Raw genomic sequence first — 18,946 nt, forward strand, 5'->3', positions numbered from 1 at the left:
GAGATACATTTAAATGGAGCTTTGGGAAGGATATTGTGATTTTTCTTCTCCATTGTCTGTATAGTGCAGTCAATCACAATGTGACGTGAACAGACACCATGATTGTGGAAGGCAGACTGATCTGTTCTAATGTTCATTCAGCAGCTAGCTCATACTGTCTGTGTGTGTGTACATGTGTGCGTATGCGTGTATGCATGCCCACATACATGCATGTCTATGTGGAGAGAGCTCAGGAGCAGGCAATGTCCCTGGGTGCGCACACACACGGCTGACACATGCTCGGAGTATGGCTGGTCGGCACACAAAGGAACCAGAGGCAGATGTGTGATGCATGTAGAGTGATGGGAGGCAGCATCTTGCCATCCTGCCCTGTGGTCCAGGAGTTCAGGTGTTAATGGGAATTGATGCGTCAAATTACCCAGCCCCTGAGCCCCTCTGCTGGGGAGAGAAGAAGGAGAGGAGGGGGAAAGGTCCCTGGAGGGGTGGAGAGGAGGAGGAAGGAGAGGGAGAGAGGGAAGAGAGGAGGAGGGGGAGGTCTGATGAAACTGAATGATTTGGATGGTGGGAGGAGAGGAGAGAGGTGCCAGGAATCATAATTCTATCCTCTGCCATTCTGCCATCTCTAACACCCCTCATCTCTTCCCCTCACTCACTCCCTCTTTCTTTCTTTATCTCTATTCTTTCTCTCTCTCTCCTCTCTTTTTTCCCTATTCCCCCCGTCTTTCTCGTCTCCAGCTGCAGTGCAGAGATTGCAGCGGCGGAGGCCCCCGTCAGGCTGTCAGGTGACCAGGACGAAAGCACTGACATCACCGCTCCCCCACCGGACTGTCACTCCTCTGCTGTTTCCATGACAACCACGACGGCCTGCGGAGCGGAGTCTTGCGACAAGCCTGTAGCAGGAGGAGCAGGAGGAGAGGAACTAGCTGCAGAATGTGTAAGGAGAATCTCTCCCTCTCTCTCTCTCTCTCTCTTTCTGTCTCTCACTCACTCAACATGCTGGGGATAGCAGTGGGCTGAAGCACGCACACAGACAGGGGAATGTGAGGATGGTTAGGGAAGAACAGAACAGAATAGAGGGATTGCGTATCCAGGCAGGCAGGCGGACTACACACACACACACACACACACATTCATAGCCAGGCAGGCAGGCAGATGTATGTGATGAGCCCCTGACAACTGCAGGCATGCAGGTATGCAGCTCCAGCCTCAGCCTCAGCGTCTTCCTCCCAGCTCAGCTCAGCTTTGCATCTGCCTGGGAACAGGAGTCAGCAGAGAGGGAGGATTGAAGAGCAGGTTCATGGTGGTAACTAACTGGACTTCTTCATCTAATCTTTGTGCTGTGCTGTGCTATGCTGCTCTGCTGGCTCGGCTGTCTGTCTGGTCCTCTCTGTGTGAAACAACGCAGCTATCCAGACGCTAGCCGTCCGTCAGTAGCTGTCGGTGCATTGTGTTAATTTCTGCTATAATCCGAGCAACACGTCTCAGCCTCTGCTGGGGTTGAGGTTACAGCAGCAGCATCGATAGCCAGGGTCGTTGGGTTTATGGCCGTCATGTATTTTGTATGAGGAAGGATGCTATAGGTGAGAACGAATGCTAACGTTGTATATGCCACCATTGCTTTTTGCTCATAGTCATTGTTGCTGTTGCATGCACTGTTTATTAAATGCATGGAGAATGGCTGTGCATGTTTCCAGCAATGGCAAACCGCAATTCATTAGTACCTGCATCGAACTGCGTCATTAATTGTTCTGTGCGATACTAGAGCCTTAGCTATGAGTCTTATTTCCCATCCTCGTTTTGTTTGAATATGAAAACTTACCCCAATGCCCTTTTATCCACAGCAATGTTGTTTATCATGTAATGGTCTGCAGCTATCTGCTGTTTATCAAGCGGATGCTAGGAACCACAGAATCTAGACATTAGCAGTTTGGGGGCCGATCAATGATGATCTGTCAATCAATGAGCTGCTATCACTCAATGCTGTCAATCGCCTAATGATGCTGAATGTGCGTCTGTAGAGAGTTGAGGGGTCAGGGGTGAGGGTTCAGCGGTTACAAGTCAGTCTGATGACCTTTCACCTGATCCATAGTTCCATAATGAGGCCCACCATGAATAATTTGACAGACACCAACGCAATCCACCCAATCCATTCTTGAACAGCATCTAGCATGTGTTGTTGGGAAATTCCATTGTTTATCTAAAAAGGATAGACTTGTCCTGTTGTCTCTGCTATTTGGGATATTTTCTACAACCTCAAAGGTTTCCCTTGCATTCCTATTCCCTAGAATTCCTATTCCATTCCATTCCAAGGCTTCCCAAGTAATTCCGTGAAGGAAACAAATGTGTGCCCTTTGTCGGTCGGTCAGGCAGTCTGTCTGTCGGTCTGTCTGTTGGTCTGAGTACATACAACATTGAGAGACTCTCAGAGTCAAAGCTGTCCTGTTTAAAGTACAGTCTGTGTCTCAGGATGTTAAACACCATTTCATCTGTCAAACCAATCAGGTTCAGAATGGATTAATATCTGTTGCAATTCAGCCCATGATGGCACCATTAACAGGGGTAGTCTATGCTACAGAGATTGCTCTCTCAGGCCCCTGAGTGTATGATACAGTGAACCCACTTCCTATAGCCTCTCACATGACGCTTACATCTCTCTCTCTGTCTCCCTCTCTCTATCAACACTGACCATGCCTCTTTCAGCCACTAGCAGATGACATGTACAGTGTATTGACTGGTGTGTTTCTCCAATCAGCTTAACTCTGGCCTGGGCTGCAGGCGCTCCAGCTCAGACGCAGCCTATGAGCCGGCCGAGTCGGTGAGGGCCCAGCGCGAGTGCCGCCTCCGGCCCCACTACAGCGACCCCATGCCGGCCGATGCAACCAAGCGCAAACAGCTGGAGATGAAGATCGCTGCAGCTGCATGCCTCCACAGCCAGCGTCGGGACAGGGACAGTGGTGAGTGGAGCTACATATCAAGCATCCCTGTTCAGCCCATATCAAGCATCCCTGTTCAGCCCATATCAAGCATCCCTGTTCAGCCCATATCAAACATCCCTCTCTAGCCCATATCAAACATCCCTCTCTAGCCCATATCAAGCATCCCTGTTCAGCCCATATGAAACATCCCTGTCTAGCCCATATCAAACATCCCTGTCTAGCCCATATCAAGCATCCCTGTCTAGCCCATATCAAACATCCCTGTCTAGCCCATATCAAACATCCCTGTCTAGCCCATATCAAACATCCCTCTCTAGCCCATATCAAACATCCCTGTTCAGCCCATATCAAACATTTCTGTCTAGCCCATATCAAACATCCCTGTTCAGCCCATATCAAGCATCCCTGTTCAGCCCATATGAAACATCCCTGTCTAGCCCATATGAAACATCCCTGTCTAGCCCATATGAAACATCCCTGTCTAGCCCATATCAAACATTCCTGTCTAGCCCATATCAAACATCCCTGTTCAGCCCATATGAAACATCCCTGTCTAGCCCATATGAAACATCCCTGTCTAGCCCATATCAAACATCCCTGTCTAGCCCATATCAAACATTCCTGTCTAGCCCATATCAAACATCCCTGTTCAGCCCTTTTCAAGCACTCCTGTTCAGCCCATATTAAACATCCCTGTCTAGCACATATCAAACATCCCTGTCCAACCCATATCAAATCAACACTCCAACTTCATCATAATCACACATTTTCCTCTTTATCCAATAGTCTTTCCTAACACAAGCCTCTCTTCGTGTGTTAATTCCTCTGACAACGCACCATTCCACAAAACTACCCCAAAAAGTAATCACACACATCCTTTTCATCCTACTTACCGTTTGGGCAGTCTTCTCAGAGGCTTTGTCTGGCATGGAGCCCATGTTTTACAGTCTAACAATGAGCCAGATTAAGAAACCAAAACCCACATGAACCCAACCTCAGGCTGCCCAAACGCCCAAATAGTTCCACTGCCACAAACATTATTGTTCTTGGCTATGACCTCACTTACTCTCTCTAAAGTGCTGGCCTCAGCTTTACATTATGGACCTCAACACTGCAGTGTGACTGTCTTTCTGCCATTGAAACATTCTGAATCACTGGGCTCATATTTAGAGCCTCAGCCCCCCTCTCTGTTTTCCTCAGATTGTGTTCAGGGCAGCCAGCTGAATCACTGTAAAGGAGCTAGCTATCGCATGTGATTTTAGATGGCAATCTTTAGAGGCCCTTACACTAACTTACCCTGACATTTTAAGATTGGGCCTGTTTTGAAGAGTAGGAGCCTACAAGTATTGTCTCTTCAGGATAGGGCTGCTGTGCCGAGGTATATAACAACATACTCTCAGAATGTTTGTGACCTTTCACTCCCTAATTCCCTTATTGCTAACAGGAATTCAGCTAAAAATGTGTTTATTTTAGAACATCTGTTTCCAAGTATTCCCACAACTAAAAAAATGTTTGTGATCGCGTCTCAATGTAATCAAGGTATGAAATTATTGTTATTTTCAAATACACTCTCTTTTTGGGGCGGCAGGTAGCCTAGTGGTTAGAGCGTTGGACTAGTTAACTGAAAGGTTACTGGACTGAATCCCTGAGCTGACAAGGTAAAAATCTGCCGTTCTTCCCCTGAACAAGGCAGTTAACCCACTGTTCCCCGATAGCCCATCATTGTAAATAATAATTTGCTCTCAACTGACTTGCCTAGTTAAATAAAAAACAACTTGTATTCAATTTGCAGTGTATAAATTATTAGAATTGTGTTCCAACAAAAATTGGTCTGCGGCTGAATCTAGTTGCCTACCCCTGCTATATAGTAATGTTGACCTTACACTACTGACATTATTGTTAGAACAAGGGTCAAGCCTTAGAGGTGTGGGGGTAAGATTGTTTTTTACATATCTGACCATGTTATCCATTTAAAACTTTTGCGTTACAACAATGTGGGATTGATTGGAGACAGGGAGGCCTCCTGTACACTTGTTAACAATGACGTGTGACTTGAATCTAGCCCATAGACATATTGTGTGTTTATAAACATTAGTTGGTCTAACCTGTGTTCCTTTCTGTGCATGTGTGTCCCATAGCACCTGCCTCGGTGCGGGTGCGCTCTGAGCCCCGCGGTGAGGAGCGTCTTGGGGTTCTGGGCGTGACAAGGGCTGGGCATAACCGCTGGAGCACTGTGAGCAGCCTCAGTGCCGACAGCGGCGTGGTGGGCCTATGTGACGACCGCGACGATGACGAAGATACCCGGAGAATACACAGCAGCGGAGGGGCAGAGGTAGAACGGGTGGACAGCGGGATTGGACCCTGTCTGGCTCGCGGCTGGAAGAGACCCTCTAACTCCCTTCGGGCCTGGGAGGCCCAAAGACCCTGCCCAGACTGTGGCCAGAGAGACGGGCACGGGGTGGCCCGGACGGACGGGGAGGGTACCGGTATGTGTGAGCGCTGCTCCAAGCTGAGGACAGAGAGGAAGGAAGCCATCTTGGAGTTCCTGAACACGGAGTCAAGCTACGGGGAGGACCTGAGGATCATCAAGGAGGAGTTCTACGGTCCCATGCAGAGCGCCGGGCTGCTGACCTCAGAACAGCTGACTGTGGTGTTCAGCAACGTTCAGGAGCTCATAGACGTCAACGAACGCTTCACTGAACATCTGCAGGACAGCATCGATCAGGCCTTTGACCAGGTGAGGTGACACTTTCGAACCTAGAGCACCAGTCAGCTCAACAAATGTTTAAAATGATGCCAATCTCATAGGCAGCAAATCCTTGCATTCATGGCTCTGATTTTGAGTTGTGGTTACACAGTGATCAATGGAATCATTGTCATTGTTGTTGTTCCCTTTCAGGGAGATGAGGACCTCCTAACAGTGTGCATTGGAGAGATTTTCCTGGAGTTTGTCAACATGCTGCCAGCCTTCCAGACATACTGCCTGCAGCAGTCCACTTCTGTCAACATGCTCAACACCTTGGAGAAGGAGAAGGAACTGCTCAGGTAAAGACTGTATTTTTCCTAATTCAAGATCGAGAGTAAGATAAAATGTACACAAAATGTATTGTTTAGGAATTCTCTGCGCTCTTGCACTCTTCTGTGCTCTGAGTACTGGAACAGTAACTTTGAACCATAAGTTCCTACTGCGCAGTGTTATTCTTAATGGAAAAGACGGAAGGTTATGATTAATTCATAACTGGTCCTATTTTGAGAACAGTGCTGAAGTCATAACTTTTTTTAGACACAGCCAACTACATCACATCTCACCCATAATGACTCAGCCTGCCTTGTCTTCCCACTGGGCACAAACATCTGTTCAACGTCTAGCTTTGATTTCCTTATGGTTGAGTTGTCAACTAATGTGACATCAACAAAAAATGTCACCATGTCATTGGATTTAGATTAAAAGTTGGGTGAAAAAAAAGATGAAATGATGTGGAAACAACGTTGATTCAACCAGTTTTTGCCCAGTGGGTTGTGATTCCCACTTCTTTCAAATTTAGAATTAGGTCTGAGAACCTCTGGCCTACAATCGCAATTAAACAGTATGATAATATCATTCTTTGCCCTTCTTTCTCTTTCTCTCTCTCCCTCCCTCGCTCTTTCTCCCTACCTTCTCTCTCTCTTTCTCTCACTTTCTCTCTTTCTTTCTCCCTCCATCCCTCTCACTCTCACTCCTCTCCTCCCAGGATCTTCCTGGATGTCTCCCAGAATGACAATACAGCCCTGCGGCGTATGAACCTGCGGTCATTCCTCATGGCTCCCCTCCAGAGGGTCACCAAGTACCCCCTCCTGCTGAGCCGCATCAGCAAGGCCACCACAGAGTGCCACCCGGACCACGCCCGCCTCAGAGAGGCCAAAAGCCGCGTGGAGTCACACCTGGAGCACATCAACATGAAGACCAAGCAGGAAGGAACACTCACCTGGTCGCTGCGTTCCTTTCGCCGCGACAGCCGCAAGAACCGTGAGGTCATCAACATTGAGATGCGGGAGATGTCCATGAAGACGGTGGGCTGGGCCAGGGAGAACACACGCTTCGTCATGGAGGGGCCCCTGCAGCTTTCCCAGCCCGCAGACGGACAGTGGGTAAAGAAGGGCAGTAAAGGCCTCAAGTTCCAGAATGTCCAGAGCCTGCTGATGGTGCGTACACAGCGTCCTGGGGAGGGGCTGTCTCCGACAGATGGCGGGGCTAAGGTGGAGCAGCAGGAGCACGGTGTCTGGGATGGTGTGCTGGTGCTCATCAAAGACAAGAGCAGCGGCAAGTTCACTGTGCTCAGGGAGCCCATCTGCCTGGCCAACTGTGTAGTGTCGGCCGACCCTGACTGTGAGGACACCTTTGAGGTGCTGGATATACGGAAGGAGGCCTTTGTTTTCAGGGCATCTGACAAATCCCGCACGCAGCAGTGGTTCCGGCAGATCAAGAGGTATACCCGTGACCTGGGACCGTGGAGGAAGAGGCGTAACGCGCTCCCCAATATTATGATAAACACAAACCAGGGCAGGTCCTGAGACCGAACGCTGAGGAACACCGTTTTACTCTTTGGCGGGATACCAGTGTAAATAGATGTACTACTCCTGCAAAAACAAATGATCATGCTTCTGGTGGACCAATTGTTTCTGAAGTTTTAGGATGGGGTTTGTCTGAGGCTTGTGAGGTTCAATGTTATGATGAGGATAACACTTTTTTCTTAGAAAACTACAAGTGCACCATATTGTAACGAAATGTATGAAGATATACACTGAACAAAAATATAAAAGCAACGTGCTACAATTTCAAAGATTTTACAGTTCATATAAGGAAATCAGTCAATTGAAATAAATTCATTAGGCCCTAATCTATGGATTTCACATGACTGAGAATACAGACATGCATCTGTTGGTCAAAGATACCTTTAAAAAAAAGGTAGGGGCATGGATCAGAAAACCAGTATCTGATGTGACCACCATTTGCCTCATGCAAAGCGACACATCTCCTTCGCATAGAGTTGATTAGGTTGTTGATTGTGGCCTGTGGAATGTTGTCCCATTCCTCTTCAATGGCTGTGCAAAGTTGCTGGATATTGGCAGGAACTGGAACACGCTGTCGTACACGTTGATCCATAACATCCCAGACATGCTCAATGGGTGACATGTCTGGTGAGTATGCATGCCATGGAAGAACTGGTACATTTTCAGCTGAATTGTGTACAGATCCTTGCGACTTGGGGCCATGCATTATCATGCTGAAACATGAGGTGATGGCGGGGGATGAATGGCACGACAATGGGCCTCAGGATCTCGTAATAGTATGTCTGTGTATTCAAATTGCCATCGATAAAATGCAATTGTGTTCGTTGTCCGTAGCTTATGCCTGCCCATACCATAACCCCACCTCCACACTAGGGCACTCTGTTCACAACGTTGACATCAGCAAACCGCTCTCTCACACGTCTGCCATCTGCCTGGTACAGTTGAGACCTGGATTAATCTGTGAAGAGCATACTTCTCCAGCGTGCCAGTGGCCATCGAAGGTGAGCATTTGCCTACTGAAGTCAGTTACGACGCCGAACTGCAGTCAAGACCCTGGTGTGGACAAGCACGCAAATGAGCTTCCCTGAGACAGTTTTTGACCGTTTGTGCAGAATTTCTTCAGTTGTCCAAAGCCACAGTTTCATCAGCTGTCCTGGTGGCTGGTCTCTGATGATTCCGCAGGTGAAGAAGCCGGATGTGGAGGTCCTGGGCTGGTGTTGTTACATGTGGTCTGTGGTTGTGATACTTCCAGCTTATGGTAGAGAAATTAACATTAAATTCTCCAGCAAAAGCTCTGGTGGACATTCCTGCAGTCAGAATGCCAACTGTATGTTCCCTCAAAACTTGAGACATCTGTGGCATTGTGTTGTGTGACAAAACTGCACATTTTAGAGTGGCCTTTTACTGTCCCCAGCACAAGATGCACCTGTGTAATTATCATGCTGTTTAATCTTGATATGCTAAACCTGTCAGGTGGATGGATTATCTTGGCAAAGGAGAAATGCTCACTAACATGGATGTAAACAAATTTGTGGCAAGAATTTGAGAGAAATAAGCATTTTGTGCATATGGAAATGATTTTGAATCTTTTACTTGAGCTCATGAAACATTGGACCAACTCTTTACATGTTGCGTTTATATTTTTGTTCAGTGTAGTTTTTAGCTTCTGTCAAAAAACGATCAGCCACTTGGATGACCAAAAAAGACACATGGTTGGTTGGGAACACTGCCGGCCTTGATTGTCAAAATGGTTTGCTCTTAAAGAAGAATAGATAATTGTTTTCAGTATACTGACTAACAAGGTGTCTGCGCTGAAAAGCATGGTTGAAGTTGAAGATTGAAAAAACATGAAAAGGTTTACTCTGTAGTATTCATGAAAATGCACAAATGAGTGAAAAACAATGTTAAGTTATACAATGGGGACTTAGTAAAAAAAGACAGGAACTTTAGTTTTTTGTTTACCTGACCAAGGTAAGTCAAAAGCACTGGGTTCTTCCCTCTTTTTTTACCTTCTGTGTCAGGAGCACTGTCCACTGCCAGGAGAGAAGAGCAGCTATACGGCATCCAAATAAGAAAGTCACTCAAAACTCCCTACTACCCCATGAGACTTCCTACAGTACTATGGATGCCAGGCAGACCGTGTCTTTCAGACACATTGGGTGGACGTACTTATATCACTGGGCTGGGTTCAAGTCACAAAGCAGCAATAATTTGTGCAATTTTAGCTATTTAGTTTTGTTTCTTTACATCTGATCAGACTGTAATTGGTGTAAATTGAGAGCTTATTATACCACCTATGAGTGTCAGTGATATTATAGACACAAATGAGCCACAGAAGTTACCCTAGAATAATGTGCACTTGAACTTCAATCCTAGGCCTGGTTTTGCCCCAACCAGTATTTTCCAAACGCTTATTCATACTCGAAAAAGCCTTTACCTGTAACTGAATGTGGTAGTAGAGCTTGGCCAAAGTGGAGGTGGAAAGGCCTCAAACACTGGTTGGTCAACCTGGACCATGAGTTTAGTAGCTAAAGCAAACAGTAGCTCCACTCAAATGTCCCCACAGTGCTCCGTTCCACGACAAGCAGATGGGGAAATTATGAGCTTTTGTGCCTTGTGTATTTATTTCACTCTAAATTAACAAAAATAATTTTTTGTTGTTGTCAGTCACAGTAACATTGATAAAACGTTGAGTATCTGGAGATGGTCACCGAGTCAGACAGCCCTCTGCCCCTAGGTAGCAAAAGTGACATATAGCCTGGTTATACCAGTCTGAACACTGCATTTACCAATCTGGATGCCAGACTAGACCTTACAGGCAATACTTATCACTCAATCTGGCTACTAGTGTTACTACATTATTACGTCATAGTTTACCTGAGCTCTTATCTCAAGTGTGACTTCCCTACTTCTAACGTGTTTTTGTGTCTGATGTTTCTGAATCTAAAGGCCCTTCTTTCTGTTTGATGCACTTTATAATTAAGACTACAAACTAGATCCAGAGAATGGTGCAACTGTCACTCTCCAACAACGCTATCTGCAGTTCATGAATTCAAAAAGCTTTATTCTGTCTGTTGTATGGTTTATTTACAGAACTCTTTATGTTAGGGAAACGTAGAAGACCACAGCTGACTACACACAGCAGGTCAAGGCAATACTTATCATCTAAATCTAACCTATGTATACTGTTCAGTCTGATTAGGTCTAGTCCAGGAGTAGCACATGTCAATGAGGTAGTGAATCTACTTTGGGGCAGAGAATGGTGTACAGAGTAGACTACTGCCTGTCTCTTACTGTTCATCACCTTCCAATGGCGTTACCCTGTTTACAATCATAGAATTAGAATATCATTCTATTTCTAGAATCCCAATCTATTACTATGGTTAGAATTCTTTCCTGTTCCATCTTGTTCCACTAAATGATTACTACCGTGCAGAATATGAGAAGACTGATGCTGTGTAACAGTTTGAAAATGCCCTTTTCAATATCCTAGACCTGCTGAACTGTCAAATGTTTTCCTCTGTATTTTAAAGACCTAATGTAATATTTCCTTTATGTAAGATATTGTGAATTATATTAAAAAATGACATGTTAAATACATATGTCTTTGTACGTAACTTCTTTCCACTTATTGCTATCCATTGGCATCCACTGTGCCTTGAGGTAAGTGATATTCTGAAATAGTGAACAAGGTGTTCTCTTATGCAAATAAGGCTTGGTTCGTTCAGAAAAGGTACAAGGCAATTGGACTTACATGTACTGTAGCATGTTGTTTGGACAGAAGTCTCCCTTTTCAGTGAAAAGTGCTTCTTTGACACCAAATAGGACAAAAAAAAACAATACATACTATTATGTAGAAATATTTATTTGGAACATTTTCAAATTCATAAAAAAGACACAATATTCCTTTAAATCAGGTGGAATTGTTTGAAAGGAGTAACAAATAAAAAAATGCACATAGGAAGTGCCACAATACATTAACTACAATAACGTACATATGCAGTAGATGCATGGAGAGTGGCCATAACAACGTATCAAAATCTATATTTTAAGACAAAGCTTTTCCATGAATGAAGTACAGTATTTTCCTCTGTCTCCAGCTGACACTTCCATGTCTGCTGTGTACATAGCTGAGTGATGAGACGCCATTAGCAGACGTCAATAACCATTTTAACCTAAACCGGGATAGATCTCAATTGTATTTCCTTGATTACTCACATGCTTTCTTCTCGCCTTCTCACATGCAACGAGTACAACAGGCGTTAACTTTACCGTGAAATGCTTACTTACGAGCTCTTTCCCAACAATGCAATTGAGAAATGTAAGAAAATATGCGCATTGGAGCAGAAGCTCTGGGGTTACTCCCCTTGGATTCTTCAAGGAAATAAAGGAAATACTATAATTGAGATTCACCATGGCTCTTTCTTATGGAGATTCTCCATTGGTAAGGTAACTCCTCTCTCCTCCTTTTGAAAAAGATCAAAGGTAATCAAAGAGAAGAGGCAAGTACATGTGGAAACAAATGCATTTGTATGAACTGAGACTCTCCTTGTCCATAACCGGGTCATCAGGCAAATTACGTTTACAGAGGATTCTCAAAAGGTGTAAAGTAGTAAACATTTATTTTGCTAGTTGTTGCAGACATTTTATAGATAAAACTATAAGTAGCATATCGTTTTTAAACGTGGCAATTTTTTCTCCTCCAACAAAACAGCTGATTCAAAGGGGTGTGGCAAATATCAAAACTCTTCCGCGAACGACTCAGGTAGGATAAACATGACTATCTTCAACGAAAGTTGGTTATCGAGTATCAGTATCACTACTTGCACATCATCATCTGCTCATCTATCACCCCAGTGTTAATCTGCTAAATTGTAATTACTTCGCTACTATGGCCTATTTATTGCCTTAGCTCCTCAGCCATTTGCACACACTGTATATAGACTTTCTTTTTTTCTCTCTTGTGTTATTGACAGTACGCTTGTTTATTCCATGTGTAACTCTGTGTTGTTGTTTGTGTCGCACTGCTTTGCTTTATCCTGGCCAGGTCACAGTTGCAAATGAGAACTTGTTCTACCTGGTTAAATAAAGGTGAAATAAAAAATCAAGGAGGGGAGGACACTTCCGTTCGCTTACTAACAAATTGACACTCTCCTGACCAATTATCGGTTTCTGAGTCATCGAGGAGAGGATGGTCTTTTTACCAAATGAGAATCTCCCTGTGATTCATCTTGTCCTCTCCTACTAGGATGAACCTCAATTGCCTACTCCTCGCCTCTTTCTCAAAACCCATTGGATGAGACAGCCAGAGGTGCCGTCCCTCTGACCTTCTCCTACAATGGGTTTTGAGAAGGAGGCAAGGAGTAGGCAATTGAGATTCTCCCCTAGTCTCCTTGCTTCCCTCTGATGTTTTGTTGATTGGTTTTTTGAACATGTTGAGATATAAACCCTGAATAGAACAATCAGAGACCAAACTAGCCATATGAAAATTCCTATGTTATATCACGTGGCTTTTGGCAGACAAATGGCACAAAATCATTATTTATTTGCTCGTGAACTAAAACAAAATAAGCGCTTCTTAAACATGGTAGTTAACACTCTCTTTTCTTCTGGGTGGAGGTTTACACCCAGTCATCACCCCCCTTAAATGAAATGAACAACAATAATTCATACCAGTACAAAACATCAGTTCAAAATGTATGAACAGCAAAAACCACTGAAAGATAATAACAGGAATATTACAGTATGATGTTGGATATTACAGTGAACATTTCCAAACACCAGTAATCAAACTGGAACAACCCCTCCCCTTCAAACTGTGCCTCTATATCAAAGGCTTTCAAACCCCACTGACAAGACTGTCATTCATCACATGCACAAGTCTGTCCTAGGCTACTGGGGCCACAGACCTCCTATTCCTGCCATTCAGCAGGTCAAGACTCCACAGTCCCAGTTATGGAGAGGTCAGGTGCCAGCCTAGGGTAGAGCCCCAGCCCTACACCCAACAGCTCTACTTGTTTCCCCCAGCCTCCTGCTCCTTGGTCAGGCCACGGATAGACAGGTCGTAGACCACCTCTATCTTCTCCACGTCGTACTTGAGGCCGTCGTAGCGCTTCCTCAGGGGGTCGTTCTTGAGGTTAAGCAGTCGGAAGCCAGAGTCCAGCTCGTTGGAGATTCGGAGGGGGCGGCCAAAGTCCCCTGCTGTGACGCTGTTCACCGCCAGGCGAGACTAGAGAGAACAGACACAGATGAGTTTATACATGTAAATAATCCATCCAAAACGTAATCATATATTATTGAAAATGGTATTGTCTGATGTTATAGAATTTATGAAGCCACATAATTCATTCTCACCAGTTCACTGGCCATGATCAGCACACCTGCCAGGTAATCTTCAACATCCAGGTGGAATCCCTTCTTTCGCACCACCTCGACTGCAAGAAATAGGGAAAATGTATGACCACCACAGCATACTACTTGACTGCCGATTGACTGTCTGAGAGAAACAGTCTGCGAATGCACCCATTCCCTTAAGAAAAGCTCAACTCAAGGCAATAGGTGCATTCGTATTAGCTTGCCTAGTGCTCATGGTGGGAAGAGATTTACCAATGGAATGGTCTAAAATGTTCAAACTCCATCCACCGGGGGAACCGGGCAAGCTAAAAAAAGCACCAAAATGAACTGATCCCTACTTCCTAGTATTTGTGCCACTTCATCGCGTGTCATGAGACACGCACTCTCCAGGTAGACCTCGAACGCTGCCAGGAAGGCCAGGCGCTGCAGAACAAACCTCCAGTGCTCGTGGAACCTAGAAGCAGAGTGGAGGATGGAAAATTACGTGTTAGATTGTCCTTTCAATAACAAGGCGAGAAGACACGCAGACAATATCATTCCATCTCTTCACATGGTAATACAGTGACTTGAAATTTCCCTTGAATTTCATTCTGTGGACCGGGAACTGTGAATAAGTAGTTATGAATAAGTAGCCAACTTTAGATTCACCCATGTGTAGGGCCTACCTGTAGTACTGCTCCACTGGGAACTTGTTTTTGAGTTCTCCAAGTTGCGTCCTGACTGTACAAAACAGTTCCTTGGCCTTTGTGCACTTACTGGGGACTTGTGACAGACAGGGGGACAAGAAAGAGACGTTTACGTAGCTACCTGTAATGCTGTTCCAGGGGGAATTTTGGTTTGAGCTCTCCAAAGTACATACGGACTGTGCTTAATTAACAGTTCCAGAGCAATTACACACTTACTGGGAACTAGAGTGACAAAACAGAAACAGTTACGTCAAGGTGATGGAGACCTGCAAAGCAATGAGTCAGTCAGGAAGGTAAGCCACCATAAGTGATAGTCCAGAGTCGTATTCACTAGGCTAAAAACAGAAGAAACCGGAACACAACAAGTTAGGGACTACCTTAACTGATTCCAAAACGTTTTGCTACGGTTCACTAATGAATAACTAACTTATTGGGCACTCACTCTCTTTGAAGCCAGATGGTTGATGGACACTTTGGAGCAGGGTGAGGATCTCCCTCGCCGTCTGTTCCAGAACCTGTACCACTTTTCTTATGTCCTGCAAGAGAACGTCCGCTGTTAGCTAGCAAGACATCTGTAGTTATGATTTTGAAGAAACGAAATGCATGCATGTGTCCTATCAGCGGCCCTGACGTTAGTTAGCAATACATACATTTGCACACAGTGTTGAACATACAGTGCATTTAATGGATGCTATTATATTCCTCACATATTCAATGCAAACCTTACTGACTGTATAACTGACTGCGAGTGGTTCGGTGCTAGCTCGATTGACAAAAACATTAGCAAGCAGCCTGTTGATTGATTACCTCTTATTTCTTGATCCGCACTCAGAAAAGCCTGAATGTAGCTGAACATTTCCGTCACAGACATATTACACAAGTATTTTGCAAAAATATATGCTAGTTTGGTTCTTTCTGCAAAATGAATCAAAATAGTTGGTAGTTAAACCACAGTTTCTAAACCCAGAGCCGCAACATCGCGAGATTTCTGGGAACGCTTGGGAAACAGACCAAGTAAAGCAGACCAAGCCCGGGTTTGAGCAGTCAATGAGAGAAGTAAAAAATGATTCCTTAGTTGTTAATGTTTCTAGAAATCTAAAGTTACAACATAGTTTCGAGCCAAATGTATTTATATAGCCCTTCTTACATCAGCTGATATCTCAAAGTGCTGTACAGAAACCCAGCCTAAAACCCCAAACAGCAAGCAATGCAGGTGTAGAAGCACGGTGGCTAGGAAAAACTCCCTAGAAAGGCTAAAACCTAGGAAGAAACCTAGAGAGGAACCAGGCTATGAGGGGTGGCCAGTCCTCTTCTGGCTGTGCCAGGTGGAGATTATAACAGAACATGGCCAAGATGTTCAAATGTTCATAAATGACCAGCATGGTCAAATAATAATAATCACAGTAGTTGTCGAGGGTGCAACAAGTCAGCACCTCAGGAGTAAATGTCAGTTGGCTTTTCATAGCCGATCATTAAGAGTATCTCTACCGCTTCTGCTGTATCTAGAGAGTTGAAAAAAGCAGGTCTGGGACAGGTAGCACGTCCGTCCGGTGAACAGGTCAATGTTCCATAGAACAGTTGAAACTGGAGCAGCAGCATGGTTATTACCCCCACCTCGTGAAAGTGACACACTGACACGTTTTAATCTTTGTCAAATACATACTAGCTGTGTTCGAATAGTCATACTTAGTTTATTTTTTATTAACAAATCGATTCAAAACGTACATGGGGAACACAAGCATATACAAAGAAAATACAAAGGACATGTGGGCTAGGCCCGGGGTACAATATCACATTATACAAGGACCTTAAGGGACATACACACATTTATAATTCTAACAGCTTTTTTTTAGTATTTAATTGTCTTAAAATATTGTTCAATTTATTTTTGCAAGGTAATCAAATGTGGTGTTTTGTTTGTAAATTTACATTTGTGAATATGAATTTGGCTTGGGTGCTTGACTGCCGTTGAACGCTCAGATCAAACCTACTCCTCGGGCCAGAGCTGGCCAGAGCGTCCAAATTTTACAAATGGACAATCTGACAGCTCTCAGGATTTAGGAAGGCCCAGAGCACACTCTGGCACCCCAGATTGAATTTACGAACACACCCAAAATCATAAAATGTCTGGCTGGTCATGTGTTACGCTAACAAGCTAGCAAGACATTACATAGCAACAGCATCAACTTCCGGTAGACAGTCAAAGCTCTAGTACACTCAACTGGAACGATACTCTTAGTTTACAGTATACTAAAATCAACTAATAGTATTGTAAGGACCTGGGTTTATAAGCGCGGAAATCGACTCTGCTGCACTAGCATACTTTTGCAGCACAGTCGATAGCGAGCCGGACCTCGGGCCTGAAGGTCGAGGGTTCGAGACCTGCTCCCTGCTGTTTCGTTACAGTATGTAGTATATACTCATTAAGTATACAGTATGTTAGTGTAGGTATTCGAACACAGCTACTTAGTGCTTGAGTTGACAGCCAACACATGCGCAGTTTGGCGCGAAACGACTGTTACCAAAGATGATCGATCTCTCCTTGTTAACCATTTGAATCGTTGTCGACGAAGAGGGAATGGGGGCTGCGGATCCTTTAGGATCGGTGGATACGTCTCATTATTGTAGTTATTTGAATATTCAATGAGGGTTGTTGACGTCAACTGCCTGTATTCAATGGAGAGAGACGCTATGCTACTAGCCTTAGCCTCATGTCAGGAAACACCTGAGGGGCCCCAGTGTTAAGGATCAGCGTGGCAGAGGTGTTGTTGCCTACTCTTACCACCTGGGGTGGCCAGTCAGGAAGTCCAGGATCCAGTTGCAGAGGGAGGTGTTTAGTCCCAGAGTCCTTAGCTTAGTGATGAGCTTCGTGGGCACTATGATGTTGAACGCTGAGCTGTAGTCAATGAACAGCATTCTCACATAGGTGTTCCTTTTGTCCAGGTGAGAAAGGGCAGTGTGGAGTGTGATTGAGATTGCGTCATCTGTGGATCTGTTGCGGTGGTATGCAAATTGGATTGGGTCTAGGGTGTCTGGGAGGATGCTGTTGATGTGAGCCATGACCAGCCTTTCAAAGTACTTCATGGTTACCGACATAATCATTTAGGCATTCAGAGAACTGGCAGTGTGGTGCCAGGACAACAACCTCTCCCTCAATGTAAGCAAGACAAAAGAGCTGATCGTGGACTACAGGAAAAGGCAAGCCGAACAGGTCCCCATTGACATCGACAGGGTTGTAGTGGAGCGGGTCGAGAGTTTCAAGTTCTTTGGTGTCCACATCACCAACGAACTATCATGGTCCAAACATACAAAGACAGTCGCAAAGAGGGCACAACAAAACCTTTTCCCTCTCCGGAGACTGAATAGATTTGGCATGGGTCCCCAGATCCTCAAAAGGTTCTACAGCTGCACCATCGAGAGCATCCTGACCGGTTGCATCACCGCCTGGTATGGCAACTGCTCGGCATCTGACCGTAAGGCGCTACAATAGGGTAGTGCGAACGGCCCAGTACATCGCTAGGGCCCAGCTCCCTGCCATCCAGGACCTATATAATAGGCGGTGTCAGAGGAAAGCCCATAAAATTGTCAGAGACTCCAGTCACCAGACTGTTTTCTCTGCTACCGCACGGCAAGTAGTACCAGAGCACCAAGTCTAGGACCAAAAGGCTCCTCAACAGCTTCTACTTCCAAGCCATAAGACTGCTGAACAATTCATAAAATCGCCACTGGCCCTGCTACTTGCTGTTTGTTTGTTACCTATGCATAGTCACTTCACCCCCATTACCTCAACTAGCCTGTACCCCTGCACACTGACTCAGTACCGGTGCCCCCTGTATACAGCCTCGTTATTCTTATTGTGTTACTTTTTATTTTAGTCTACTTGGTAAATATTTTCTTCTTCTTGAACTGCACTGTTGGTTAAGGGCTTGTAAAGTAAGCATTTCACGGAAAAGCCTACACTTGTTTTATTCGGTGCATGTGACAAATAAAGTTTGCTTTGATTTGAATATGTGTAACAGTATAGCTTCAGTCCCTTTCCTCACCCCTACCTGGGCTCCTCTGCACACAGCAACAAATGCCTCCCACGATGCATCGTTACCCAACGCTCCACAAAAGCCGCGGCCCTTGCAGCAGAGCAAGGGGAACAACTACTTCAAGGTCTCAGAGTGAGTGACGTCACCGATTGAAACGCTGTTAGCGCGCACCCGCTAACTAGCTAGCCATTTCACATCGGTTACATATTCATAGCCATCTCGAATTCCGATATAAAAAAATGTTTTCTCAAAATACCGGGATGCCACGTGTCCTGCTTATATCAATACGCTCATAACTTAAGCATTACGAAACTTCTATTCGATCAAATAAACATCACGTAGCAAATAAACCATTCATTTTTTTATTTATTATTAAACAGTGACC

At 44.9% G+C, this 18,946-nt stretch overlaps 2 protein-coding genes across 2 annotated transcripts in view; one reads left to right on the plus strand and one right to left on the minus strand.

Annotated features, from left to right (window-relative positions):
• Positions 1-7,802, plus strand: part of LOC112238651 — a 48,888-nt gene extending 41,086 nt beyond the window's left edge. Inside the window, exons 4-8 of the mRNA XM_024407208.2 lie at positions 736-934; positions 2,753-2,954; positions 5,075-5,673; positions 5,836-5,981; positions 6,668-7,802. Coding sequence (XP_024262976.1) covers positions 736-934; positions 2,753-2,954; positions 5,075-5,673; positions 5,836-5,981; positions 6,668-7,487 — 1,966 coding nt within the window. The 3' untranslated portion in view covers positions 7,488-7,802. The remainder of the gene's footprint in view (positions 1-735; positions 935-2,752; positions 2,955-5,074; positions 5,674-5,835; positions 5,982-6,667) is intronic.
• A 5,210-nt stretch (positions 7,803-13,012) lies between these two features.
• On the minus strand, positions 13,013-15,641 carry LOC112245801 (translin). Its single transcript, XM_024413969.2, has 6 exons — positions 15,335-15,641; positions 14,970-15,080; positions 14,507-14,603; positions 14,180-14,295; positions 13,842-13,921; positions 13,013-13,716 (listed from the first exon to the last, which is right to left on the minus strand). The coding sequence occupies exons 1-6, from the start codon at positions 15,396-15,398 to the stop codon at positions 13,498-13,500; spliced, it is 687 nt and encodes a 228-aa protein (XP_024269737.1). The 5' UTR covers positions 15,399-15,641; the 3' UTR covers positions 13,013-13,497.
• Between the last annotated feature and the right edge of the window lie 3,305 nt (positions 15,642-18,946).

The sequence above is a fragment of the Oncorhynchus tshawytscha genome, linkage group LG03, assembly GCF_018296145.1.
Source record: "Oncorhynchus tshawytscha isolate Ot180627B linkage group LG03, Otsh_v2.0, whole genome shotgun sequence".
Lineage (NCBI taxonomy): Eukaryota > Metazoa > Chordata > Actinopteri > Salmoniformes > Salmonidae > Oncorhynchus > Oncorhynchus tshawytscha.

Excerpts from the sequence above, each read along its gene's own strand:
- LOC112245801 (XM_024413969.2), bottom strand. The coding sequence starts at position 15,398 with ATGTCTGTGACGGAAATGTTCAGCTACATTCAGGCTTTTCTGAGTGCG. Across the intron at positions 15,081-15,334 it reads TGCGGATCAAGAAATAAGAG|CGGACGTTCTCTTGCAGGAC; the intron begins GTAATCAATCAA and ends GCTAGCTAACAG. Across the intron at positions 13,922-14,179 it reads AGTGGCACAAATACTAGGAA|TCGAGGTGGTGCGAAAGAAG; the intron begins GTAGGGATCAGT and ends TATTTCTTGCAG.